Raw genomic sequence first — 27,545 nt, 5'->3', positions numbered from 1 at the left:
AGGGCTGCAAAATATTGTGGGATTAGTAGGAGAAATACTCCAATGAGGAAGACTTGTCAGGTATCTAGCCACACAGATAAGAAATACCAGATCTGGGCAATGACTTCGAAGACAAATCAATGTGATCACCAACATTTCTTTCCCATTCCCTCACCCCTGGGCTAAGTTCTCCCTGATTAAAGTACCTTTTCTCTAAGTTCAGTTGGAATCCATTCATAAATAAGACTTCACTCATGAATGCTTTCACCTTTATTTTTCTTGACATACTCAAGATACAGACATTTCATCCACCACAGGGTTAAATGATGAGTGTATGTCTTATGTAAACCAGAGGCTCAACCATGGCTAAACTAACATCTGGCTAAGCAACTAACATCACTGAGAAGGATCTTGGGAAGTTCACCATCACCTTGATGATCTAGGAATTTACTGGGGAATGAATGGCTCCAGGGGGATTCAGAAAATGAAGTCATGAGAAGAAGGTCTGTTATCTTTTGGGTCTCGATGATCACTCTCAATAGTCAGCTGTGGGTTGCTTTCCTTCATTTCTCTCAGCAGCTTCTGGATTTGAGCATCAGATTCATCTATCTTCAACCTAGGAGGTAGAATGTGGGAGAGAGAATGTTTTCTTATTGCTTTGAGGAACTTCATTCCAAATGCCCAGGTGCCTGGCAAAGCTCATGATTTAGGAATTTACAGAGCAAGGGCCATCTGCATTGGTTATTCTATGCTGCAAAGTAGAGTTCCAGATTGATTTGGTAGGGAAAAAAGATGCTACTGGGTTAACATTGGTGGTGATGGTGGTAGTAGTGTAGTCACTAAGTTATGTCTGACTCTACAGTCATGGACCACAGCCCACCAATCTCCTCCTCCTCCAATCTTCCATAGGATTTCCCAGGGGGAGAGTACTGGAGTGGGTTGCCATTTCCTTATCCAGGGCATCTTCCTGACCCAGGATCAAACCCAGGTCTCCCACACTGGCAGGCAGATTCTTTACCACTGAGCCACCAGGGAAGCCCTGGGTTAACACTGTAATGGTATAAAGGTACTACATAGCTTTGGGTGCTTGAATGATCTTGGGTGATTATCATATCATGCTTGGCACTAGAGATGGAGTTGATGAATACCTCTGTGATGTCCGTCTAAAACCTACCTATTCCATAACATTGACAACTTCTATTCAGTGAATCCAGGATGAGGCAGGCACACTTGAATCAAGTCAGTGGGATTAGCTTTTTATGCTCCTTGGCTACGAGCTTCTAGATAACTGCTACCCCGTATGTGACCCGTGATAAGACCAGTCTCATTTCTTGGATTTGCCTTTTAGTAACCATATTCAGTCATGTGTATGTGGAAATGGGGAGTAGGGAAGCAGAGGGAATAATTAAATTAAAAATAAAAACAGGAGACCAAGGATATTGGCTGCCGCGTTTCTGATTGGCATTATAGTCCCAATTTTGCTGGCATATTAATCAAAATATGTTTTGATGTTTGAGTTTCACAATATGTCCATGCAACAAACCTTCAGTTATAAGATGAATGTTTTGGGGGTCTCATGTACAGCTTGATGACTATAGTTAATAATACTGTATTGTATATCTGATAGCTAAGCGAGTAGATCTTATGTGTTCACACCACACACACAAAGGTAACCGTGTGAGGCAATGGATGTGTTAATTACATTGATTGTGATGCTCATTCCACAATATATACATACACAAAAATATTACACTGCATACCTTAAATATATACAATTGTGTTAATTATATCTCAGTAAAGCTGACAGACCACCCCTGTCCCCAAACTCCATGTACCCCATTAACCTTAAGCTAGCTTGAGCAGAAACCTTGTCAGCAATCAATGTGCTGCTGCTGCTGCTGCTGCTAAGTCACTTCAGTCGTGTCCGACTCTATGCGACCCCATAGACAGCAGCCCACCAGGCTCCCCCATCCCTGGGATTCTCCAGGCAAGAACACTGGAGTGGGTTGCCATTTCCTTCTCCAATGCGTGAAAGTGAAAAGTGAAAGTGAAGTCGTTCAGTCGTGTCCGACTCTTAGCGACCCCAGGGACTGTAGCCCACCAGACTCCTCCATCCATGGGATTTTCCAGGCAAGAGTACTGGACTGGGGTGCCATAGGCAAGCTAGCTTCAAAATATTTAAAACATGACCCTTCAAGGTCAGACATAGTTGGGTCTATTCATGATTGTCAGAGGTTGGTCATAGTCTTTGGTAGAAAAACAAAAAAATAGTCCCATAGATGATCTGTGTGTGGTTGAAAGTGTTGAAGGAATCAGAAATGGGGTGTGAAGAACAGATCAGAAGATACAAATGTGTTACTTTAAGAACGAGGATGGTGCTAGGGAAGACGCTCGAGAGTCCCTTGGACAGCAAGGAGATCAAACAGTGAATACTAAAAGAAATCAACACTTGAGTATTCATTGTAAAGACTGATGCTGAAGCCAAAGATGCAATCTTTTGGCCACCTGATATGAAGAGTCAACTCACCGGAAAAGACCCTGATAGTGGGAAAGACCGAAGGCAAAGGAGAAGGGGGTAGCAGAGGATGAGATGGTTAGATAGCATCACTAACTCCATGGATGTGAATTTGAGCAAACTCTGGAGATGATGGAGGACAGAGGAGCCTTGTGTACTGCAGTCCATGGGGTTGCAGTCGGACATGACTTAGTGAATGAACAACAACAAAAGCCATTAATTGTCTAGGTTGCATTTGAGGATTTAAAAAAGCTCTCACACTCTTGGGAAGAGTTTTATGGTTCTTTGTTACCACAATAGCAAATCAACAATAGAGCAAGAACAATATAACAATGAACAAGTAGAAGACAACCAGTTGGTGATAGCTTCTACGATCACAGATTACTTCGATTAGACAGCAAACTCACTCCAAAGAACATGCTTCTAAGTCTGGCATTGACCCATTGGACCTCTGTAACTAATACAGTCCACAAACAAACTTTCCAAAAACACCATAGAAGAGCTGTGATTCTATTTCCCTAATGAGACAATCGCTGGCTGCCGTAACTCCCCCTCAGGTAGACAAACCCTAAGTCCAGCCTCTTGGTTTCCAGGTTGAGTTTTTGTCTCCTTCGACTCATCTTCTCTGTCAAAACAATGGAAGGAACCTATGGGAAAATGATCTCATAACCAGACATCAATAAATAAATGAAAGTTGAATGTGAGGATTAAATGCCTACAACAAATTCCTGTAGTTTGTGTTCCCCCAAAACCTAGGATTGTGGAGCAAACACTCAGGGGAGTAGGAGGATCATACCTGAGCGTCTGGAGGGGACAACTTTGAAGTTTCAAGGCATCGCACAGCATATTTACTCCACTGGACCCCAAGGAATTTTGGCCCAGGTCCAGCGTGATCAGGTTCTGATTGCTTCTAAGGGCAGATGAAAGTTCTGCACAAGAGAAGGGAGTGATGGCACATCCCCACAACCTGTAGGTGAAACACGCACATTCACTGATTTACTCAACCAGTGCTCGTTGATACCACCCCATATGCTAGGCACACACTTGGGTGGTAGTGGTCTTTGTGGTCAGGGTTGATTTGGGATCTTCTGTGGTTCACTATGAATTTGGGGATTAAATTTTGTGTGTGGGTATGAAAAATCACATCCTGGTCAAAATTTTCATTTTTATTTATTCTTTAAAGGTTTGCCTATTTTTGGCTGACTGGGTTTTCGTTGATGCGTGTGGGCCTTCTCCAGTTGCGATGTGTGGGGGCTACTCTCTAGTTATGGTGTTCAGGCTTCTCACTGCAGTGGTTTCTCTTGTTGAGAAGCATGGGCTCTAGGGTATGCAAACGTCAGCACTTGCAGCTCACAGGCTCCAGAGCACAGGCTTTAGGAATTGTGGCACATGGGCTTAGTCGTCCTGTGGCATGTGGGATCTTTCTGGACCAGGGATCGAACCCGTGTCCCCTGTATTGGCAGGTGGATTCTTTACCACTGAGCCACCAGGAAAGCCCCATCCTGGTGGAATTTTTTAAATGCTCAATGAAAATTTCGGGGGAGGTCTGCTATATTGATAGTACCTTTTAGATACAGACCAAAGTTCAAAAAAAAAAAAAAAAATCAATAACCTCAGACATGCAGATGACACCACCCTTATGGCAGAAAGTGAAGAGGAACTAAAAAGCCTCTTGATGAAAGTGAAAGTGGAGTGTGAAAAAGTTGGCTTAAAGCTCAACATTCAGAAAACTAAGATCATGGCATCTGGTCCCATCACTTCATGGGAAATAGATGGGGAAACAGTGGAAACAGTGTCAGACTTTATTTTTTTGGGTTCCAAAATCACTGCGGATGGTGACTGCAGCCATGAAATTAAAAGATGCTTACTCCTTGGAAGGAAAGTTATGACCAACCTAGATAGCATATTCAAAAGCAGAGACATTACTTTGCCAACAAAGGTCCATCTAGTCAAGCCTATGGTTTTTCCTGTGGTCATGTATGGATGTGAGAGTTGGACTGTGAAAAAGGCTGAGCGCCGAAGAACTGATGCTTTTGAACTGTGGTGTTGGAGAAGACTCTTGAGAGTCCCCTGGACTGCAAGGAGATCCAACCAGTCCATTCTGAAGGAGATCAGCCCTGGGATTTCTTTGGCAGGAATGATGCTAAAGCTGAAACTCCAATACTTTGGCCACCTCATACCAAGAGTTGACTCATTGGAAAAGACTCTGATGCTGGGAGGGATTGGGGGCAGGAGGAGAAGGGGACGACAGAGGATGAGATGGCTGGATGGCACCACTGACTCGATGGACGTGAGCCTGGGTGAACTCTGGGAGTTGGTGGTGGACAGGGAGGCCTGGCGTGCTGCGATTCATGGGGTCGCAAAGAGTCCGACACGACTGAGCGACTGAACTGAACTGAACTGAAAGTTCACAAAACCGTAACTCACCATAGACATCTTAGTTTACACAGTGGTTTCTTCAAAGCCTCGCACAGAAACTTCAATCCAATAATTCCTATGTGATTCAGTCCCAGATCCAAGTGTGTGAGGCTTGAATTTTGCTGGAGGAGTGTCGAGAGATGAATGCAGCCATCGCTGGTTATGTTGCAACACCATAGCCTAGAAATCAGATCACATGAAGAAAAAATTTTTCTTTTCTCCCACTGATGAGACACACCAAAACCATGACCAACTATCTCAAGCCATGGCTTTTTAGATGAGTTTGAAGACATTGGAGACAGTAACTAGAAACTGCCCTACTTGAATCCAGTATGTATGTATATACATACAACACACACACACACACACACACACACACACACACACACACACACACACACACATACAGAGCCAGCACAGACTTACACCAGGGTTTGCAGTTGACATTCAGGGTAAGTCAGGCCCTCACACAGCAGTTTCACCCCACGATCTCCAAGAGCATTCTTGGCCAAACACAGGTGGGTCAGCCTCTGGTTGACAATCAAAGCCGAAGACAGATCTTTGCAGTAGGCTTCTGTAAGCTGACAGTTTTCCAACCTGCAAAAGCACCACACAGATAGCAAGATGGTGAAAACATTTCCAGGACCCAACTTTTCTTGGCTGTCTTCAATGACTAGAGTCCTCAGTCACACCCCTTTTTGTTAATTCTCTGCCCTCTGTCAATGGTGTGCTAGTGATCGTGGTCATAAAGGGACAGGAATGAGAGAAGGATGAGATACATAAGCCATTTGTCTGGGGCCAAAAATGGGAGCCAGGCATCTATATCAGTGGGGTGCTCATCCTGGTCACCCAGCAATTCCAGGTGTTACCTCTTCTCTTCTCTGTGTGACCCTACATCTACCACAAAGACGCTCAGTGGAAAGAGGGGAGAGACTTACGACAACCTCTGTAGGAAGCACGTTGGATATCTCAGGGTCATGTAGAGCAACTTGGCTCCCTCATCCAGGAACTCATTTGCTGTGAGGTTCAAGCATGTGAGGGACTGATTGGTTTTGAGGCAGCAGGAGAGATCAGCCCATTGCTGAGTGGTGGCAGAACAAGACACCAACCTGCAGGAGAAATGGCAACAAGTCATTCACGAGGACCAAACACTGGATACACGACTGTCTACAGTTTTGTCTCTCACTCTGTTATGTTAGGGCTTCCCAGGTGGCTCTAGTGGTAAAGAACCCACCTGCCAGTGCAGGAGACTAAGAGATGTGGGTTTGATCCCTGGGTTGGGAAGATGCCCTGGAGGTGGGCATGGCAACCCACTCCAGTATTCTTACCTGGAGAATCCCATGGACAGAATAGCCTGGTGGGATACGGTCCATGGGGTCACAAAGAGTTGGACCCAGCTGAAATGATCTAGCATGCCATTATGTTAACCCTGGATTAAATTATCTGGAGCAGAGGTTGTCCAAGTGTGATTCCTAGACCAGTTGCATCAGCACCACCTGGTAACTGTGTAGAAATGCAAATCGTCTAGAGACTCTAGATGTAGAGGCCAGTGATCTATGTTTTAAGGTATCCTGCAGTCACCTGGAAGATGTCTTTTAACAAATTCCTTGGCCATATACCCAGAATTTGATTCTGAAGATCTGGGTGAGACCCAAGAATTTGGATCTTTTTATCAAGTTCCCCAGGGATGGTGCTGCTGCTGGTGGTCTGGAGATGATACATCAAGAACTACTTATTTAGAAATCCAGCCAACCAAGTATATTGTGCAATTGTATTCTATCTGGAGATACGTATTCTATTCCTGGAGGTACACATTCTTCATCATGAGCAAATAAAACTTTATTGGAACACGATATATAGTATCATGATAAAGAATACGCATTTCCAGGAGTAGAATACAGGTAACATGTTTTTCTTTCTTTGGGGGCGGGGTGGGTCACGCTGCCTGGCATGTGGGATCTTTGTTCCCTGACTAGGGATTGAACCTGCACCCCCTGCAAGGGAAGCATGGAGTCTTAAACACTGGACCTCCAGGGGAGTCCCCTCCAACTCATTTTCTATTCTGGGGCATGTGCTTTAAGTGGTGGTGGTTGTTGTTTAGTCATTAAGTCATTCTATCCAGTCAGAATAAGGGATTCCTGCCTCCCTCCGATTTGCACAGCATTGCCGTGTAGGTTTGTGCTAGCTCTATTCACAGGCTGAGGGTTTTCGGTGATGGTGAGGCTGATATACCTGAGATACTGCAGATTACATTTGGGGTTCCTCAAGACCTCACACAATGGGGGAAGCATGTCATTCTGGTCGTTTCCTTGAAGGGTCAGATGTGTTAAAGTCTTGTGACCACCAAAAGCCATGCAAAAGTTCCGATAAGTGTCAGCTGGGGAAATGTTTTTGAGGCTAGGGAAAAGAACAGGTGTTAGCTTGAGTTTGTATACCTACACTGCATACACATAGAATAAAGAGCTGCCATGGGCTTAAGTGTTAGAATTAATTTTTTTCATATTTTTACCTTTATTGACATACTGTTCACAGATAAAACTGTGTATATTTAAAGCATATGACTCCATGTTTTGATACACAAGTACCTTGTGAAGTCACCCCTACTATCAAGCCACCACTGCACATAGATCCCCTTCCTTCTTTTCTTCTGTGGTGAGGACACTTATGATGAACTGTCTTAGCAAATTTCAAGTATTCAGAGCAGTAATGTTAGCAGTCATCACATTGGTGTCCATCAGGTCACCAGAACTTACCATCTTGCATAGCTGAAACTTTGTGCTGTTTAATGAACAGCTCATTACAATTAGAAGCTCGAGTTTCATTTTTTTTTAAAGCAGGAAAGAATTTTAATTATTCAATTCTTCTCACAGAAGAAAAAAATCTGAGCTGCTAGTAGCTGTCATGTCATAGATGGATAGATGGATAGACAGACAGATAGATGATAGATCTTATGAAAGTAGAAGCTCCAATTTCTTTGGTTGTTTCAAACTTTTTCCAAAGTGAAGTCAGTCATAAGCAGTCATTTTAGACAAAAGCTGTTCTCCTATGGCTTTTTGAGAAAGATAAGGCAGTATCTCTTTTTCTTGAAGTGTTACCAATGGATGCATTTCAACAATGCTATGTTCTTGATGACAAAATTATAATGGAGGAATCACAGTTCAGGTATTCAAAATTGGACTCAGGTGGCTACTGGGAATCTGGTCTCAGACACCTCTCTGCATCACTGAGAACTTGAACTTTCTTAAAAAGCCCAAGGACACCACCCTCCAACCCCACCCTTATGGTCTCTCCAATCTCCCCTTGTAACTATGTAAGCATTTCAAACCCCAAGCAATCCTTGCTCAAGGAGCACTCTTACTTCTTGCCAGTTCCAATTATAATTCTTGATAAACAACTCAGGTAACTGACTGTAACACTGCATTTTCTGCTTTATAAACCTCCTCAATTTTGTAGTCATGGGGAACACAGTTTAAACATTTCCTGAATCTGTGTCTCTTGGGCTGTGGTCCTAAATGACCCCAAATCAGCACCTTTTAATCTCAATCAAGTCTCCATTTCTGAAATGTTGGTTAACAGCCTGCTGAATACTTTGACTCCAAGGAATGCTCTTGGGCTTAGAATCAGGACTGCAGAGCCAATAAAACCCAAAGTGGGAAGAGCTCTTATTTCTCTGCGTCGAGAAAGAAAAATACCAAAAGAGGACTAGCTACACAAACGAACCTCAGGTCCAGGAAAACTTTAACTAAAATGCTATCCTAGGGGGACAAAATGTGAGAAGCTTGGACATGCCCTGAAGTTTTAATGCAGGGACTAGCTGCTACTTACACCACTTTCTGGAGACTAGACGCAGCAGAGGCTATTTTTTCACAAAGAATTCTCACTGAAGAGGTACTGAGGAAGCTCTGACTGATGTCCAGAAACAGCAGACTCCTGCTTGAGTCAAACACAGAACAAAGATCCATCCAGAGAGGGAGCATGTGTTGCTCATTCTGGGACCTATGGGAAAGAGATGAAGGAGGGACTTAACAAACACTGCTGGAGAGAAAAGTGGCATTTGTCTGTCTTCGTGAATGTGTTTCAGGTTGCTCTATGCATTATTGTTGTTTAGTTGCTCGGTTGTCTTCTACTCTTTGTGATTCTATGGACTGTAGCCTGCCTGGCTCCTCTGTCCATGGGATCTCCCAGGCAAGAATACTGGAGGGGGTTGGCATCCCCTTCTCCAGGAGATCTTCCTGACTCAGGGATCGAACCTGCATCTCCTGAACTGGCAGGTGGATTCTTTACTACTGAGCCACCTGGGAGGCCCTAATAAGAAATTATAACTGTAAAAGTTGGGTGATTTAATTATTTAGCACAAGTATCAGACAACCCAATACCTAAGACATATTACTGGAGAAAGAACTTGAACTTCTCACATGTCAACCTAATAGAGCCTTAAAATAAGTCAAAATTCTAACCATATCATTGATCAAAGATTGAGAGCAATATACATCATTGATAAACACTTAAGAGTAGGTGTACACATCAATGGAGGTTATTTGGATATTTGATGGTAAATCCATATACGTAATATTCAAGCTAATTTATAACCATATTTGCTGACCTAAGATGATGTCCATAAAATCTTGAGAAAATACAATCTTTAAGTGGTTGCATATTCATATACAAAGATTTCTCAAAGAATGGTTATTTTGTTCTGGTGACTGGTCTTTAGTGGAAGGATTTTAGCAGAGGAAAGATATAGGAGACCTGGGTTCAATCCCTGGGTCAGGAAGATCCCATGGAGTAGGAAATGGCAACCCACTTCAGTATTCTTGCCTGGGAAATCCCATGGACAGAGGAGCCTGGTGGGCTATAGTCCATGGGATCGCAAAAGAGTCAGACACAACTCAGTGACTAAACAAAGATTTAGATAAATTAGTATGCAAGCCTGTCAAAACATCTGAGTGAAAGAAGGGGAAAAATTAGAATATGAATATAAATGGATCCATAAGGTAGAGAAATGCTGATGTCAAGTTACCATGGTCCTAACACTTTCTGGAAGTAAATCAAGCTTATGACTTCACCAAGTGGTGAAGGAAAGTGGGAGAATGTTAAGGGAATATATAAAACAGACACCTCCACCAGGGGCTAATGAGGGCATTTTATTCTAGTTCAACATATATACATGAAGATTTCAGACACAGATTTCAGATAACAACGTAGGAGGGAGGAAGAGGTGAGTTGATAAGATGAATATCAGTATGTTGACAGGTATTACACACCACCGTGAGGTAGAGATTTTAGATTGTGACCACAGGACTTTATAAGCCAATAGACTTGAGCTCTAATCCCAGCCAAATACTCTTTTCTGAAGCCAATATCTTCATCTTAACATGGAAGGTGACCTGTTTCTAGTAGGTGCCAAGTTAGAGGTATTTGGAAGCTGCACATGATCTCAGTTGATGTTATTTGTGCCTAAATTGAAAATAACAAAGATTCATAACTGGCCATCTCATTATCTAAGTCTGTCAGGTGAAGTTCCTGGGAGGAGAGTCTCCGTGATCATGGGTGAGGTGTGGTGTTCAGAAACTTGGATTCAACTCCTAACTCCATCTTTAATGCTTTTCTTGAAGTCATGCCCCAAATGGGACCACCATGTTATACATCTCCCCAAATCTACACAGCCAACCTGCAGACTGAAACAGGTGGAAACATTTTTAAAAAATGGTTTGGCTAAAGGAAAATGGAGGTGGGTCTTCAAAGAAGTTCTGGTTCCAAAGCTCCCATTTCTAATGCCATCATACCTCCTGCCTTGAATGTTAGGTTGGCAGGACACAAGGCCACAAGAGGCCACTTACTGACCTTAAGCAAGAGGGAGCAAGACACACTGGCTTTTTCTTAATGAACCATGGAATAAGCAAAAGATAGGAGAACTAGCCAGGTGAAAAATGAGTTCTGACCTTTCAACTTGAGTGCCTGATTCCAGTGCGGTATCATTATCCAGGAATATCCCCTCTTCTACCTGAAGTGAAAGTTTCTGCAAGTTTCCACAGTGCTTGAGGCAGAATGATGAGTGCACGACATCCGTTTCATTTTTCAAATGCAGGGACATCTCCTTAACATGGGCCATGGCATCTTTCACGAGCTGCTCCTCCTGAGACTCGTACAGACAGCTCAGAACCTCCTTCGTGTCCATTACGGAAAAGGATTTCTTCCCATGGGGCATCAATGTGTATTTCAGTAGCTCCCGCTTGATCTCCGTTGATACCAGACAGCCGAAAGTCGTCTCCAGCTCCATGGCCCTTCTTTCGTTGCAGAGGCCAAACAGGAAGTACCCGACGTGAGTCAGGCTGGGGTTCTTCAGCCTTTCCTCCTTGGACAGCAGTTTCCCCACATTCCCAACGTGCCACTGGCGGCCGCCCAGCCCTTCCTCCTCTTGCTCTTCCAGCTCCAAGACATAGAACATGGCGGCCAGAAGCTGCTGGACGCTGAGATGGATGAAAGAGTAGCAGGCCTCACCGTCTTCGCTCTTCTGGAGAATATTCCCGTCCAGGAAAGGACAGAGGGCAGATGGGTCCACCCCAAGTCGCCTGAGGTCTTCCCCATCGAACACAGAGCTCCGCATCCACACGCCCTCAGCAGCCAAGAGGCACAGGGGCTTGAGCGGAGCCCGGAGGCCCCGCCTGGGGCCGCCGCCATGCGGTGGGGTGAAGCGGCCGCAGAGGAAGCGCAGGAACAGGGCCGTGGTGGTCCTGCAGGTGGCGGCGGGGTCCTCCCCCCTCTCCATCTGCTGTCTCAGGCAGGTGCAGACCATCCAGCACACGGAGGGCGCCGAGCCCAGCTGGAACAGAGCCTCGTTGTTCTTCATCAAGTCGAAAGCTCGCAGGGCCTGACTCTCCTCTTCAAAGTGTTTCAGGAAATACGCCTTCCGGTCCTCCTCCAAGAAGCCCTCGATCTCTATGAAGAGCGGCTGTTCTGTTAAGAGCCGCAGCTCCCGCAGGGCTCCCGGTCGGGTGGTGATGAGTAAGGTGGCCTTGGGTAGCATCTTTCTCTTCAGTAAACTCCCCAGGAGGACGGGCACCGGCTTCTGCTTCTTCCAGTCGCCACATATGTCGTGGATGAGTGCCTCCGAGGGGACCTTCAGCTCATCAAAACTGTCGAGGATGAACAGGACTTTCTGTGCCTGGGCCAGGATCGCTGGTATGTCCTCCTGCACATGTGGCCAGTTGGTAGATATCAGCTCTGCAAAGGTGCACGTCCCCATGTGGTTGAGCTCCTTGCAGCTGAGGTAGAAGGCGAAGTTGAAGGTCTCTGCCAGGTTGTCCTGTGTCCAGTCCAGCATCAATTTCTTTGCCAGTGTGGTTTTCCCAACGCCAGCAGGACCGTGCAGCACCACAGTGTGTGGAAATGGCCCGGCCGGCATTTTAGGATTACAGAATGGGATCAGGGTCTCATATCTTTGGGTGACAATACAAACATCTTCACTGAGTCTGGGCCAGAAGTTCTTCCAGTGTTGACAGAACTTCTTTTTCAATATATTTCTGTATTTATCTTGTTTACCTTCAGTGATAAGAGTCAGGGGATAGAAAGATATAGTTGGTTATTCATTAGGGAGATGATGCTTTGTTTTAAGTAGGAAAGGGAAAAAGAAATGAGGTTTATAAAGAACCACCCAACACCAAACTCACTCCAGGTAGAGAGGACAGACCTGGCTTTTCTCCTTCCAAATCTTCTTTCGTTTCTTGTAGGTTTGTGACATCTTCTTCCTGTATTTGGGCCAGCTCTGCAAAATACAAATTAAAGTGAGCTTGACACAAAACCGGTGTACTTCTTCTTCTTTTTCTTTCTTTCTTTTTTTTTTTTTTTTTACCAGAAATATGGTGTTAAAGTGGACTCCAAGGAGTCCAGAATCTAAGTTTTTTGTCCACAGTGTGTGCTGGGATGTGTAAAGTTGGGTTTATAGTGATGAAGATAGCAAGTGAGTCCCTAAACCAAGTTGCATGCCTCTACTCTGTGGAACCATAACAAGAAATGCTGCCTCTATCACAACTCAATGTGGTTTATTGAAATTATTTGTCTATCTTTTCCAAAGGATTAGAAGAAGTGCCCATAAAACAGGTAATGGATCTTCCCCATAATAGTCTCAAGTCATTTTAGGAGCTCAGTATTAAAGTACAGGCAACTTGTAAGTATGCACCCAAGATAAATGGGCATATGTCTATACAAAGACTTGCACCCTCTATACTAAGAGTGTGCATGGCAGCGTTATTCAAGACAGTCAATAAATAGATATGATTCAAACTTCCCTTCCCTGATAAATGAGCAACCTAAACATTTTATGTCCACTCAATAGAATATTACTCAGCAACAAAAAGGAATGGATCAGTGACACATGTAACAACATGGATGAACCTCAAAAGCATTTTTTTTGGAAAGTTGCTCAGTTGTGTTTAACTCTTTGTGACCCCCATGGACTATACAGTCCATGGAATTCTCCAGGCCAGAGTACTGGAGTGGGTTGCCATGCCCTTGTCCCGGGGATCTTCCCAACCTAGGGATTGAACCCAGGTCTCCCACATTGCAGGCAGATTATTTACCAACTGAGCCACAAGAGAAGCCCAAGAATACTGGAGTGGGTAGCCTATCCCTTCTTCAGCAGATCTTTCCAACCTAGGAATTGAACTGGGGTCTCCTGTGTTGCAGGTGGATTCTTTACCAACTGAGCTATCAGGAAAGCCCCCCAAACCTCAAAAATGTTATTGTAAGTAAAAAAGAAAACAGACACAAAAGACCACGCATATTCAGAAATGGAGAATATAGAGAGACAAAAAAATTAATGGCTGCCTGGACTTGGGGGATAGAGACCAGGGAACAGTTACATATGGACAAGAAGGATCTTTCTGGAGGTGATGGAAAGATTGTAAAATTGAATAGTGGTGATTTTTGTACAACTCAGTAAATTGACTAAAAGTTATTAACAGGTACATTTAAAATGAATGAAATTTATGATACATAAATTATACTTCAACAGAGCTGTTGAAGCAGACTTGAGAGTGAGACTAATGTTAAACTGGCCTCCACATTGGTTGAGGCAAATCAGCTACTTACCATAGGTCTCAATTTTCTAATCTGTGAGTTGATACTATCAAAGTTGTCTGAACAATTGGCAAAATCTTAAGAAAATTCTATATGACATACTCCTGATTTTCCATGAACTGAATTCTGGCTTTCCCAAATGTTTATTTCCCTCTTTATTCTTACATAATAGGAATAAGACAGGGAGGAAGGCATTCTCCATAAGACAACTGGGGACAATGAATCAGTTCAGTCCAGTCACTCAGTCGTGTCCGACTCTTTGCAACCCCATGGACTGCAGCATGCCAGGCTTCCCTGTCCATCACCAACTCCCAGAGCCTATTCAAACTCATGTCCATTGAGTCGGTGATGGGATCCAGCCATCTCATTCTGTTGTCCTCTTCTCCTGCCTTCAATCTGCATTCCAGCATCAGGGTCTTTTCAAATGAGTCAGTTCTTCACACCAGGTGGCCAAAGGATGGAAGTTTCAGCTTCAGGATCAGTCCTTCCAATGAATATTCAGGACTGATTTCCTTTAGGATGGACTGGTTGGATCTCCTTGCAGTCCAAGGGGCTCTCAAGAATCTTCTCCAACACCACAGTTCAAAAGCATCAATTCTTTGGTGCTCAGCTTTCTTTATAGTCCAACTCATACATGACTACTGGAAGAACCATATCTTTGAATAGATGGACTTTTGTTGGCAAAGTAATGTCTCCGCTTTTTAATATGCTGTCTAGGTTGACTATAAACATGTCTAGGGGACTATGAATATTGGTGAAATAAAGTTAGAGAGAGATGAGGTTCCCCCAAAGAGTGAGAGAGGACAGCCAGGAAGGGTCTACTTCATTTAGTTTACTCCAATATTGGATGTCCTAAGATCAACCTGGCTCTTTGTCTTCCTCTTCTCCTACATGCTGCTGTGTTTGTTCCTGGGTTTTCATATTTTCTTATCCCTGAAGAAAAGGGAGGGTGTTATGGTCTTGCCACTATGCCAGTATTGAAGCTTCTGTTTATAAGAGAGTGGAATTTCAAGATGTTTCAAGTTCAACAATTGGGTCTCAATGTCTAAGCCCAGATTACATGAAAAGGGTATTATTGAGGTTCTGGAGATAAAATTAAAGTGTCAGGCCATGATCTCAGTGCCATTCTGACAACTGAATTCCTGTGCAGCTAAGAAATGGGCACATACAGACAATGGCTCTTTCCGAGGGGCATCAAAAAGTCTTCAAGACAAATTCCCTAGTTTCTGACAAGGTATGTAAAGTTACATAGTCATAGGATGCAACCTTGGAACAGGGAGAAGTCATACAGGAGAAGAAATACTTCAAGTGCAACATGGATAATGAAGAGGTGAGGGAGTTCCCTGGTGGTCCAGTGGTTGGGATTCTGAGCTTTAGTGCTGAGGACCTGAATTCAATCCCTGGTCAGGAAGCTAGGACCTCAAAGGCAAAACAAAAGAAGAGGTGAATGTGTGGAACTTGTGAAAAGGTATCCAGGAGGCAACAGGATATGAGTATCTGAAGTTCAGGGAAATGCTGAAGATGTCACCTGGAGAGTCCTTGGCATATAAATAGCCAGTAAGACTCCATGTGAGCCTTCCAGGATAAGTATACATAGTGAAAAATGGCCAACCAACCATTCATTTTGAAAATTAAACAGGAGAGCAGGGGCTCTGGGGAAAAAATGTTTGTACACAGGTGATGTCATGTTGCCAAGAGTTAAGTTTTCTTTAAGGATTTTTTTTTTTTTTGATGTGGACCACTTTTATGAAGTCTTTAATAATTTATTACAATATTGCTTCTGTGTTTTTTTTTTTTTTTTTGCCATTAAGGTACGTGGGGCTCAAACCTGCATCTCCTGCCTTAAGGTGAAGTCTTAACCACTTAACCATCAGGGAAGTCCCCAAGAGAAAGATTTTTAGACAAGGAACTCTCTGATGCTAGTTTAGTTAGAACATTAAATTAAATATCAACTTTGAGGCTGGTACTATTCCTTAAAGCATTGCCAAATGTCAACTCCAACAGATCATTAGCTTATGTTTGAATTTAGATCATAACTGTAGGACATTTAACATATTTATGTATCAGTAGAAGCAGTTAGATTTTTGGTAGGGGAATTATGTATGAATGGCTGTCTTCACTTTTCAAACCAGCCCCCAGTCTACAATTTTCTTGAACCCAAGTTATTTTTAAAGATACTGGGGATGTCAAGAGAAGATAATGTTGAAAATCACAAATTCAAAAATCATTTTTGGCCGGGATTAGCAAACATTTTTTTTAAAATCCTCTCTGCAAAGGAGCAGATAATGAAGATTTTCTGTTTTATGCCCAATATAGTTTGTTGCAATTACTCATCTCTGCCCTTGTGGGGCAGAAGAAGTCATAGGTAATATAATATATAAGCAAATGACTATGCTGTGTACAAATAAGTTTATTTATATTAACATGTAGTTAAATTTGAATTTCACATGATTTTCATAGACCATAAAATATTTCTTTTTTAAAAAATATAATTTATTGGCTGTATTGGATCTTGGGGTTTCCCTTATAGCTCAGTTAGTAAAGAATCCACCTGCACTGCAGGAGACCCAGGTTCGATTCCTGGGTCAGAAAGATCCCCTGGAGAAGGGATTGGCTACCCACTCCAGTATTCTAGCCTGGAGAGTTCCATGGACTGTATAGTCCATGGGGTCCCAAAGAGTTGGACATGACTGAGTGACTTTCAACTGGGTCTTAGTTGTGACATGTGGGATCTAGTTCCCAGCCCAGGGATTGAACCCTAGCCCCCTGCATTGAGATCATGGAATCTTAGCTACTCAAAAACCAAGCAAGTCCCTGTAAAATATTCTTTTGATCTTCCCAGCCACTTAAAAATGCAAATACCATTCTTAGCTTGTGAAGAAGTGAAGTAAAGTCACTCAGTTGTGTCCGACTCCTTGCGACCCCATGGACTATAGCCTACAAGGCTCCTCTGTTCACAGAATTTTCCAGGCAAGAGTACTGGAGTGGGTTGCCATTTCCTTCTCCAGGGGATCTTCCCAACCCAGGGATTGAAGGATCTACAAAAGCTGATGCTTTGGAAGCCATGGTTTGCCAACCCTGGCTTTAGGAGACTAAAGTAAAATTCAGCCTATTCAGATTCCAAGAGGAAGTTCACTCTCTCTCATGTTTGCATGCATTTACTGATTTCTGGCATAAACATTGCCTCATTGTACCTTTCAGTGTCTTACTGTTGCCCACCTGGATGACAGGAGAGGTGAGGTCTTCTGTTTCTTTGCATTCCTACTGCTCAGCATGATGTATTTTCTAATTAAAACAATCCTGAATTCTAAAATCTCACTTTTAGATAAAGTGAGATTGTGAATGGGGTGACTTACCTAACGACGGAGGCTTATTTTCCTGAAGTGACTTCAAAGCTGTTTCTGAAAAAAAAAAAAAAAAAAGGAAGAAATTAACATTTTTCAGAGCCCAGACCCTGGTAGTTGTACAGCCCTCTGAGTTTACTCAAGTGATTTTAAAATTTGCACCCTCCAGATGGCTTCAGGGGCTAAAACCATCACCTGTCCATTGAAGAGGTAACAGTAGGCTAAAAACTGAAGCTGGGACTTCCCTGGTGGTTCAGTGGTTAAGAGTCCATGTTTCTAATACAGGGGGTGAGGGTTTGATTCCTGGTAGGGGAACTAAGATCCTACATGCTATGTGGTGTGGCCAAAAAATAAAGATAAAATAAAATTTACAAAAAGCTAAAAACTGAATTTAAATTGGCAACTAAAGAAAATGCACTTTCTCCCCCACAAATTCATCAAAAGATCATCTGAATGCTGAGCAACTTCCACAAAGCAACTTCTGAATGCTGACAGAGGACACCAGGTACCCAGAAAGGCAGCCCATTCTCTTTGAAAGGAGGTAGGACAAAATAGAAAAGTCAAAAAGAGACAAAAGAGTTAGGGATGGAGACTCGTCCTGGGGAGGGAGTTGTGAAGGAGGAGAAGTTTACAAACAGCAGGAAACCCTCTCATCAGCGGGTCTGTGGGGAGTTTTGGAGTCTCCAACCTAATCAGAGGGCAACATAACCAGAAGAAGAAGAAGAAGAAAAAAAACCCACAGAATCTGTGCCTAACTGCAACTCCCAGTGGAGAAGTAGCCCAGACACTCTTGTCTGCCACCAGCGAGCACGGGCTGGACAGGGAGATGTGGGCTGCATGCTTAGGGTAAGGACCAGGCATGAATGCCCTGAGGACAATCTGAGGGAGCTGATGCTTTTTAACTGTGGTATTGGAGAAGACTCTTGAGAGTCCCTTGGACTTCAAGGAGATCCAACCAGTCCTTCCTAGAGGAAATCAGTCCTGGGTGTTCATTGGAAGGACTGATGCTGAAGGTGAACTCCAGTACTTTGGCCACCTGATATGAAGAACTGACTCATTGGAAAAGACCCTGATGCTGGGAAAGAATGAAGGGAGGAGGAGAAGGGGACGACAGAGGATGAGATGACTGGATGGCATCACTGACTCAGTGGACATGAGTTTGAGTCAACTCTGGGAGTTGGTGATGGAGAGGGAGGCCTGGCATGCTGCAGTCCATGGGGTCGCAAAGAGTCGGACATGACTGAGCGACTGAACTGAACTGAATTGACTGAACCTCTACTCTAGATTTTTAATCTTTGCTTTTTGGTATTTGCTGTCAATTTTGTACCTTTAAGAATCTAATCTTCAATATCCATTTTCACTTAGGGGTGTGATTACTAGCTTGATCGCTCTCTCCTCTTTTGACTCTCCCTTTTCTCCCTCAGGTCACATCTATCTCCTCTCTCCCCCTTCTCTACTTAACTCTGAATCTCTCTGGGTGTTCCAGGCTGCAAAGAGCACATAGGGAATTGATTACTGGCTAGACTGCTCTCTCCCCTTTTGACTCCCCCTCTTCTTCTCCTGGTCACCTCTATCTCCCTCCTCCCTCTTCTTTTCTCCATGTAACTCTGTGAACCTCTCTGGGTCTCCCTCACTGTGGAGAATTTTTTCACCATTAACCTAGATGTTTTATCATCTGTGCTGTATGGATGGAGAAGTCTAGAGGCTACTGTAAGAATAAGACTGAAAACCAGAGGCTTAAATCCAAAATTTGAGAACACCACAGAACTCCTGATTCCAGGGAACGTTAATAGACAAGAGCTCATTAAAAAGCCTCCATACCTACACTGAAACAAAGTTCCGCCCAAGAGCCAACAAGTTCCAGAACAAGACATACCAGACTAATTCTCAAGCACTGCAGGAACACAGCCCTGAGCACTTAAATACATGCTGCCTAAAGCCATGCTAAGCCCATAGACACCCCAAAACTCACTACTGAACACTTCATTGCACTCCAGAGAGAAGAGATCCAGCTCCAACCACCAGAACACAGATGCAAGCTCCTCTAACCAGGAAACCTTGACAAGCCACTAGTCCAACCCCACCGACAGGGAGCAAGCTCCACAATAAAGAGGAACCACAAACTTCCAGCCTAAAGAGAGGCCATCCCAAACACAGCAATCTAAACAAAATGAAAAGGCAGAAAAATATTCAGCAGGTAAAGGAACATGATAAATGCCCACCAAACCAAACAAAAGAGGAGGAGATAGGTAGTCTACCTGAAAAAGAATTCAGAATAATGATAGTAAAGATGATCCAAAATCTTGAAAACAAAATGGAGTTACAGATAAATAGATTAGAGACAAGGATTGAGAAGATGCAAGAAATGTTTACAAGGACCTAGAAGAAATAAAAAAGAGTCAATCAATAATGAATACTGCAAGAACTGAGATCAAAAACACTCTGGAGGGAACCAACAGTAGAATAACTGAGGCAGAAGATAGGATAAGTGAGGTGGAAGAGAGAATTGTGGAAATAAGTGAAGCAGAGAGGAAAAAATAAAAAAGAATTAAAAGAAATGAGGACAACCTCGGAGACCTCCTGGACAATGTTAAATGCCTCAACATTTGAATCATAGGAGTCCCAGAAGAAGAAGACAAAAAGAAAGGTCATGAGAAAATACTCGAGGAGATAATAGTTGATAACTTCCATAAAATGGGGAAGGAAATAGCCACCAAAGTCCAAGAAACCCAGAGAGTCCTAAACAGGGTAAACCCAAGGTGAAACACCACAAGACACATATTAATCAAATTAACAGAGATTAAACACTAAGAGCAAATATTAAAAGCAGCAAGGGAAAAGCAACAAACAACACATAAGGGGATCCCCATAAGGATAACAGCTTATCTTTCAATAGAAACTCTTCAGGCCAGAAGAAAATGGCAGGACATACTTAAAGTGATGAAAGAGAAAAACCTACAGTCCAGATTACTATACCCAGCAAGGATCTCATTCAAATATGAAGGAGAAATCAAAAGCTTTACAGACAAGCAAAAGCTGAGAGAATTCAGCACCACCAAAACAGGTCTTCAACAAATGCTAAAGGATCTTCTCTAGACAGGAAACACAGAAAAGGTGTATAAACTTGAATTCAAAAGAACAAAGTAAATGGCAATGGGATCATAATTATCAATAATTACCTTACATGTAAATGGGGGTTGAATGCCCCAACCAAAAGACAAAGACTGGTTGAATGGATACAAAAACAAGACCCCTATATATGCTGTCTACAAGGGACCCACCTCAAACAAAGGGACACATAAAGACTTAAAGTGAAGGGCTGGAAAAAGATATTTCATGCAAATGGAGAGCAAAAGAAAGCAGGAGTAGCAATACTAATATCAGATAAAATAGACTTTGCAATAAAGGCTGTGAAAACAGACAAAGAAGGACACCACATATTGATCAAAGGATCAATCCAAGAAGAAGATATAAAAATTATAAACACATATGCACCCAACATAGAGGCACCAAAATATGTAAGGCAAATGTTGACAAGTGTGAAAGGGGAAATTAAAAGTAACACAATAAAAGTGGGAGCCTTTAATACCCCACTCACACCTATGGATAGATCTACCAAACAGAAAATTAGCAAGGAAAAGCAAACTTTAAATGATACAATGGACCAGTTAGACCTAATTGATATCTATAGAACATTTCACCCCAAAACAATGAATTTCACTTTTTCTCAAGTGCACATGGAACACCAGGATAGATCACATCCTGGGCCATAAATCTAGCCTTGGTAAATTTTATTTTATTTTATTTATTTTTTATTTTTTTATTATTTTTTAAATTTTATTTTATTTTTAAACTTTACATAATTGTATTAGTTTTGCCAAATATCAAAATGAATCCATCACAGGTATACATGTGCTCCCCATCCTGAACCCTCCTCCCTCCTCCCTCCCCATACCACCCCTCTGGGTCGTCCCAGTGCACTAGCCCCAAGCATCCAGTATCGTGCATTGAACATGGACTGGCATCTCGTTTCATACATGATATTTTACATGTTTCAATGCCATTCTCCCAAATCTTCCCACCCTCTCCCTCTCCCACAGAGTCCATAAGACTGTTCCATACATCAGTGTCTCTTTTGCTGTCTCGTACACAGGGTTATTGTTATCATCTTTCTAAATTCCATATATATGCGTTAGGATACTGTATTGGTGCTTTTCCTTCTGGCTTACTTCACTCTGTATAATAGGCTCCAGTTTCATCCACCTCATTAGAACTGATTCAAATGAATTCTTTTTAATGGCTGAGTAATACTCCATTGTGTATATGTACCACAGCTTTCTTATCCATTCATCTGCTGATGGACATGTAGGTTGCTTCCATGTCCTGGCTATTATAAACAGTGCTGCGATGAACATTGGGGTACACGTGTCTCTTTCCCTTCTGGTTTCCTCAGTGTGTATGCCCAGCAGTGGGATTGCTGGATCATAAGGCAGTTCTATTTCCAGTTTTTTAAGGAATTTCCACACTGTTCTCCATAGTGGCTGTACTAGTTTGCATTCCCACCAACAGTGTAAGAGGGTTACCTTTTCTCCACACCCTCTCCAACATTTATTATTTGTAGACTTTTGGATTGCAGCCATTCTGACTGGTGTGAAATGGTACCTCATAGTGGTCTTGATTTGCATTTCTCTGATAATGAGTGATGTTGAGCATCTTTTCATGTGTTTGTTAGCCATCTGTATGTCTTCTTTGGAGAAATGTCTATTTAGTTCTTTGGCCCATTTTTTGATTGGGTCATTTATTTTTCTGGAGTGGAGCTGTAGGAGTTGCTTGTATATTTAACTGAAATCATTTCAAGCATCTTTTCTGATCACAGTGTGGTAAGATTAGATGTAACTACAGGAAAAAAACTATTAAAAATGCAAACATATGAAGGCTAAACAACACACTGCTGAATAACCAACAAATCACAGAAGAAATAAAAAATGAAATCAAAATATGCATAGAAACAAATGAAAATGAAAACACAACAACCCCAAACCTATGGGTTTTAGTAAAAGCAGTGCTAAGGGGATGGTTCATAGCAATACAAGCTTACCTCAAGAAACAAGAGAAAAATCAAATAAATAACCTAACTTTACACCCAAAGCAACTAGAAAAAGAAGAAATGAAGAGCCCCAGGGTTAGTAGAAGGAAATAAATCATAAAAATCAGAGCAGAAATAAATGAAAAAGAAACAAAGGAGACTATAGCAAAACCCAACAAAACTAAAAGCTGGTTCTTTGAGAATATAAATAAAACAGACAAACCATTAGCCAGACTCATCAAGGAAAAAAAGGAGAAGAATCAAATAAACAAAGTTAGAAATGGAAATGAATAAATCACAACAGACAACACAGAAATACAAAGGATCATAAGAGACTACTATCAGCAACTGTATGACAATAAAATGAACAACTTGGAAGAAATGGACTAATTCTTAGAAAAGTATAACCTTCCAAAACTGAACTAGGAAGAAATAGAAAATCTTAACAGACCCATCACAAGCACAGAAATTGAAATTGTAATAAAAATCTTTCAACAAACAAAAGCCCAGGACCAGATGGCTTCACAGCTGAATTCTACAAAAAATTTAGAGAAGAGCTAACACCTTTCCTACTCAAACTCTTCCAGAAAATTGTAGAGGAAGGTAAACTACCAAACTCATTCTATGAGGCCACCATCACCCTAATACCAAAACCAGACAAAAATGCCACCAAAAAAGAAAACTACAGGTCATTATTACTGATGAGCATAGATGCAAAAATCCTCAACAAAATCCTAGCAAACAGAATCCAAGAAGATATTAAAAAGATCATACATCATGACCAAGTGGGCTTTATCCCAGGGATGCAAGGATTCTTCAATATTTGCAAATCAATCAGTGTAATACACCACATTAACAAATTGAAAGATAAAAACGTATGACTATCTCGATAGCTGCAGAGAAAGCCTTTGACAAAGTTCAGCATCCATTTATGATGAAAACCCTCCAGAAAGCAGGCACAGAAGGAACATACCTCAACATAATAAAAGCCATATATGATAAACCTACAGCAAACATTATCCTCAGTGGTGAAAACTGAAAGCATTTCCCCTAAAGTCAGGAATAAGACAAGGGTCCTCACTCTCACCACCTCTATTCAACATAGTTTTGGAAATTTTAGCCCCAGCAATCAGAGAAGAAAAAGAAATAAAAGGAATCCAGATTGGAAAAGAAGAAGTAAAACTCTCACTGTTTACAGACATGATCCTCTACACAGAAAACCCTAAAGACACCAGCAGAAAATTACTAGAGGTAATCAATGAATATAGTAAATTTGCAGGATATAAAATTAACATACAGAAACCCCTTGCATTCCTATACGCTAACAATGAGAAAACAGAAGAAAAATTAAGGAAACAATTCCATTCACCTTTGAGATGAAAAGAATAACATACTTAGGAACAAATCTACCTAAAAAACTAAAGACCTATATATAGAAAAGTATAAAACATCGATGAAAGAAATCAATGACACAAACAGATGGAGAAATATACTATGTTCATGGATTGGAAGAATCAGTATAGTGAAAATAAGTATACTACCCAAAGCAATCTATAGATTCAATGCAATCCCTATCAAGCTACCAATGGTATTTTTCAGAGAACTAGAACAAATATTTTCACAATTTGTATGGAAACACTGCTGCTGCTAAGTCGCTTCAGTCATGTCCGACTCTGTGCGACCCCATAGACGGCAGCCCACCAAGCTTCCCCGTCCCTGGGATTCTCCAGGCAAGAACAGAGTGGGTTGCCATTTCCTTCTCCAGTGCATGAAAGTGAAAAGTGAAAGTGAAGTCGCTCAGTCATGTCCGACTCTTAGCAACCTCATGGACTGCAGCCTACCAGGCTCCTCCATCCATGGGATTTTCCAGACAAGAGTACTGGAGTGGAGTGCCATCACCTTCTCCGGTATGGAAATACAAAAAACCTCAAATAGCCAAAGCAATCTTGAGAAAGAAGAATGGAACTGGAGGAATCAACCTGCCTGACTTCAGACTATACTACAAAGCTACAGTCATTAAGGCAGTATGGTCCTGGCACAAAGACAGAAATATAGATCAATGGAACAAAATAGAAAGCCCAGAGATAAATCCACATACCTATGCACACCTTATCTTTGACAAAGGAGGCAAGAATATACAATGGAGAAAAGACAATCTCTTTAACAAGTGGTGCTGGGAAAACTGGTCAACCACCTGTAAAAGAATGAAACTAGAACACTTTCTAACACCATACACAAAAATAAACTCAAAATTGATTAAAGATCTAAATGTAAGACAAGAAACTATAAAGCTCCTAGAGGAAAACATAGGCAAAACACTCTCTGACATAAATCACAGCAGGATCCTCTATGACCCACCTCCCAGAGTAATGGAAATAAAAGCAAAGATAAACAAATGGGACCTAATTAAACCTAAAAGCTTTTGCACAACGAAGGAAACCATAAGCAAGGTGAAAAGACAGCATTCAGAATGGGAGAAAAGAATAGTAAACAAAGCAGCTGACAAAGAATTAATCTCAAAAATATACAAGCAGCTCCTGCAGCTCAATTCCAGAAAAATAAACGACCCAATCAAAAAATGGGCCAAAGATGTAAACAGACATTTCTCCAAAGAAGACATATAGATGGCTAACAAACACATGAAAAGATGCTCAACATTACTCATTATCAGAGAAATTGCAAGTCAAAACCACAATGAGGTTCCATCTCATGCCGGTCAGAAAGGCTGCTGTCAAAAGTCTACAAACAATAAATGCTGGAGAGGGTGCGGACAAAGGGAACCAGCCCTCTTACATCGTTGGTGGGAATGCAAACTAGTTCAGCCACTACGGAGAACAGTGTGGAGATTCCTTAAAAAACTGCAACTAGAACTGCCATATGACCCAGCAATCCCACTGCTGGGCATACACACCAAGGAAACCAGAATTGAAAGAGACATGTATACCCCAATGTTCATCGCAGCACTGTTTACAATAGCCAGGACATGGAAGCAACCTGGATGTCCATCGGCAGATGAATGGATAAGAAAGCTGTGGTACACATACACAATGGAATATTACTCAACTATTAAAAAGAACACCTGTGAATCAATTCTAATGAGGTGGATGAAACTGGAGCCTATTATACAGAGTAAAGTAAGTCAGAAAGTGAAGCACCAATACAGTATATTAACACATATATATGGGATTTAGAAAGATAGTAATGATGACCCTACATGTGAGACAGCAAAAGAGACACAGATATAAAGAACAGACTTTTGGACTCTGTGGGAGAAGGCCAGGGTGGGATGATTTGAGAGAATAGCATTGAAACATGTATATTACTGTATGTGAAATAGATCACCAGTCCAAGTTCAATGCATGAAACAGAGCACTCAAAGCTGGTGCACTGGGACAGGCCTGAGGGGAGGGGGGTTCAGGATGGGGGACACATGTACACCCATGGCTGATTCATGTCAATGTATGACAAAAACCACCACAATATTGTAAAGTAATTAGCTTCCAATTAAAATAAACAAATTAATTTTAAAAATGATAGGATACGAAGAAGAGATATGTTAAATGCTCTTGCTGAGGGTGGGGAGAGAGAGAATGTTTATAGTCATATTATATGGGGGAGGGAAACATAGTGGGACTTGACGACAAAATAGAGGGTTTATAACCCTAACCTTCACATTTTTCTCCTATATTTTTTACACAGAGGCAACTGTTTTATGAGTAATTGGAGTAAGAAATGGCAACCCAGTCCATGGAAAATCCCATGGACAGAGGAGCCTGGTAGACTACAGTCCATAGGGTCACAAAGAGTTGGACACAACCGAGAGACTGAGCCTGCATGCACATAGTATTTTTACTTTTTTCTTTGAGTTCTTTGAATTTCACTTCTCTTCATGTTTTTATGTGTATTAAAAAGTAAAATAAAACAATACTGTGTGCATTTTTAAATATACATAATATTATGAATGTTTTATGGAGAGGGAAATGGCAACCCACTCCAGTATTCTTGCCTGGAAAATCCTGTGGACAGAGGAAACTGGTGGGCTGCTGTCCGTGGGGTCACACAGAGTCGGACACGACTGAAGCAACTTAGCATGCATGCATGCATTGGAGAAGGAAATGGCAACCCACTCCAGTATTCTTTCCTGAAGAATCCCAGGGACAAAGGAGCCTGGTGGGCTGCCGTCTATGGGGTTGCACAGAGTCGCACATGACTGAAGTGACTTCGAAGCAGCAGCAGCATGAGTGTTTTAAACAGAGGGTTGATAAGATCTTGGAGGACATATGAAAGAGTGAAAAAATGAATCTACTCCCGAAACAGTCTTGAACAGGAGAAGAGTTGTTTAATGAAGTGGCCAGGATAGGTATACAATATTTGGAGTAAAAACAGCTAGAATACAGGAATCTTGGAAGACACCACCAGACTTGACCAAGGTCTAACACTTGTGTTCAGGTCAGCTAGCCTCTCCATGGAGCAATATCATTTCTGTGTTTCTAAAACCACAGAGACTATTACTCCTCCCTCCCAGGATGCAGTGTGGGCTTGTTTCTGCTTACCCTGGAGTTCATCCTTTGCTCTCTCAGACAGATCCATTCGGTTCATCTCATCAGAGACCTGGATGCATAATGGAGGAAGGAGAGGGTGGGACGAATTGAGACAGTAGCGTGGAAATATATATACTACTACATATGTAAGGTGGATAGCCAGTGGGAATTTGCTATGTGATGCAGGCAGCTCAACGTGGTGCTCTGTGATAACCTAGAGGGGTGGGATGGAGTGGGAGGTGGGAGGGAGGTTCAAGAGGAAGGGGACATATGTATACCTATAGCTGATTTATGTTGATGTATGGCAGAAACCATCACAGTAGGTCAAGTAATCACCCTCTAATTAAAAAAATAAAAAAGACCTGGATGGTCACCATCTCTACCCAGTAGCTGGGGCAGTGGGCAGTGAGGAGGTATGCCAGCTGCTTCCTGCTGGCCTCCTCCACCTCTGTCTGCAGGAGGTGCTGTAACTCCTCTTTCAGGGAATGGTCCCTCAGAAGAGATTTGAATTTGCTCAGCTTATCCTGGCCGAGCTCCTCTAATAGAGACTGCAGATGGAAACCCAGCTCGGCAGAAGACGCCAT

The 27,545-nt window shown here is 42.2% G+C and overlaps 1 protein-coding gene across 1 annotated transcript; it reads right to left on the bottom strand.

Moving 5' to 3' along the window:
- Window positions 1-312: 312 nt before the first annotated feature.
- Window positions 313-27,545, bottom strand: NLRP2 (NLR family pyrin domain containing 2). The gene is made up of 12 exons (XM_027514483.1): window positions 27,324-27,545; window positions 26,974-27,031; window positions 17,347-17,391; window positions 12,603-12,677; window positions 10,855-12,454; window positions 8,738-8,908; window positions 7,145-7,309; window positions 5,851-6,021; window positions 5,339-5,509; window positions 4,922-5,092; window positions 3,291-3,461; window positions 313-595 (listed from the first exon to the last, which is right to left on the bottom strand). Exons 1-12 carry the CDS (start codon window positions 27,543-27,545, stop codon window positions 457-459), a joined length of 3,159 nt encoding a protein of 1,052 aa, XP_027370284.1. The 3' UTR covers window positions 313-456.

The sequence above is a fragment of the Bos indicus x Bos taurus genome, chromosome 18, assembly GCF_003369695.1.
Source record: "Bos indicus x Bos taurus breed Angus x Brahman F1 hybrid chromosome 18, Bos_hybrid_MaternalHap_v2.0, whole genome shotgun sequence".
Classification (NCBI taxonomy): Eukaryota; Metazoa; Chordata; class Mammalia; order Artiodactyla; family Bovidae; genus Bos; species Bos indicus x Bos taurus.
This window is presented reverse-complemented; position numbering and strand designations above follow the sequence as displayed.

Excerpts from the sequence above, each read along its gene's own strand:
- NLRP2 (XM_027514483.1), bottom strand. The coding sequence starts at position 27,545 with ATGGCGTCTTCTGCCGAGCTGGGTTTCCATCTGCAGTCTCTATTAGAG. Across the intron at positions 27,032-27,323 it reads TAGAGATGGTGACCATCCAG|GTCTCTGATGAGATGAACCG; the intron begins GTCTTTTTTATT and ends TTATGCATCCAG. Across the intron at positions 8,909-10,854 it reads TCAGGCACTCAAGTTGAAAG|GTCCCAGAATGAGCAACACA; the intron begins GTCAGAACTCAT and ends TCTTTCCCATAG.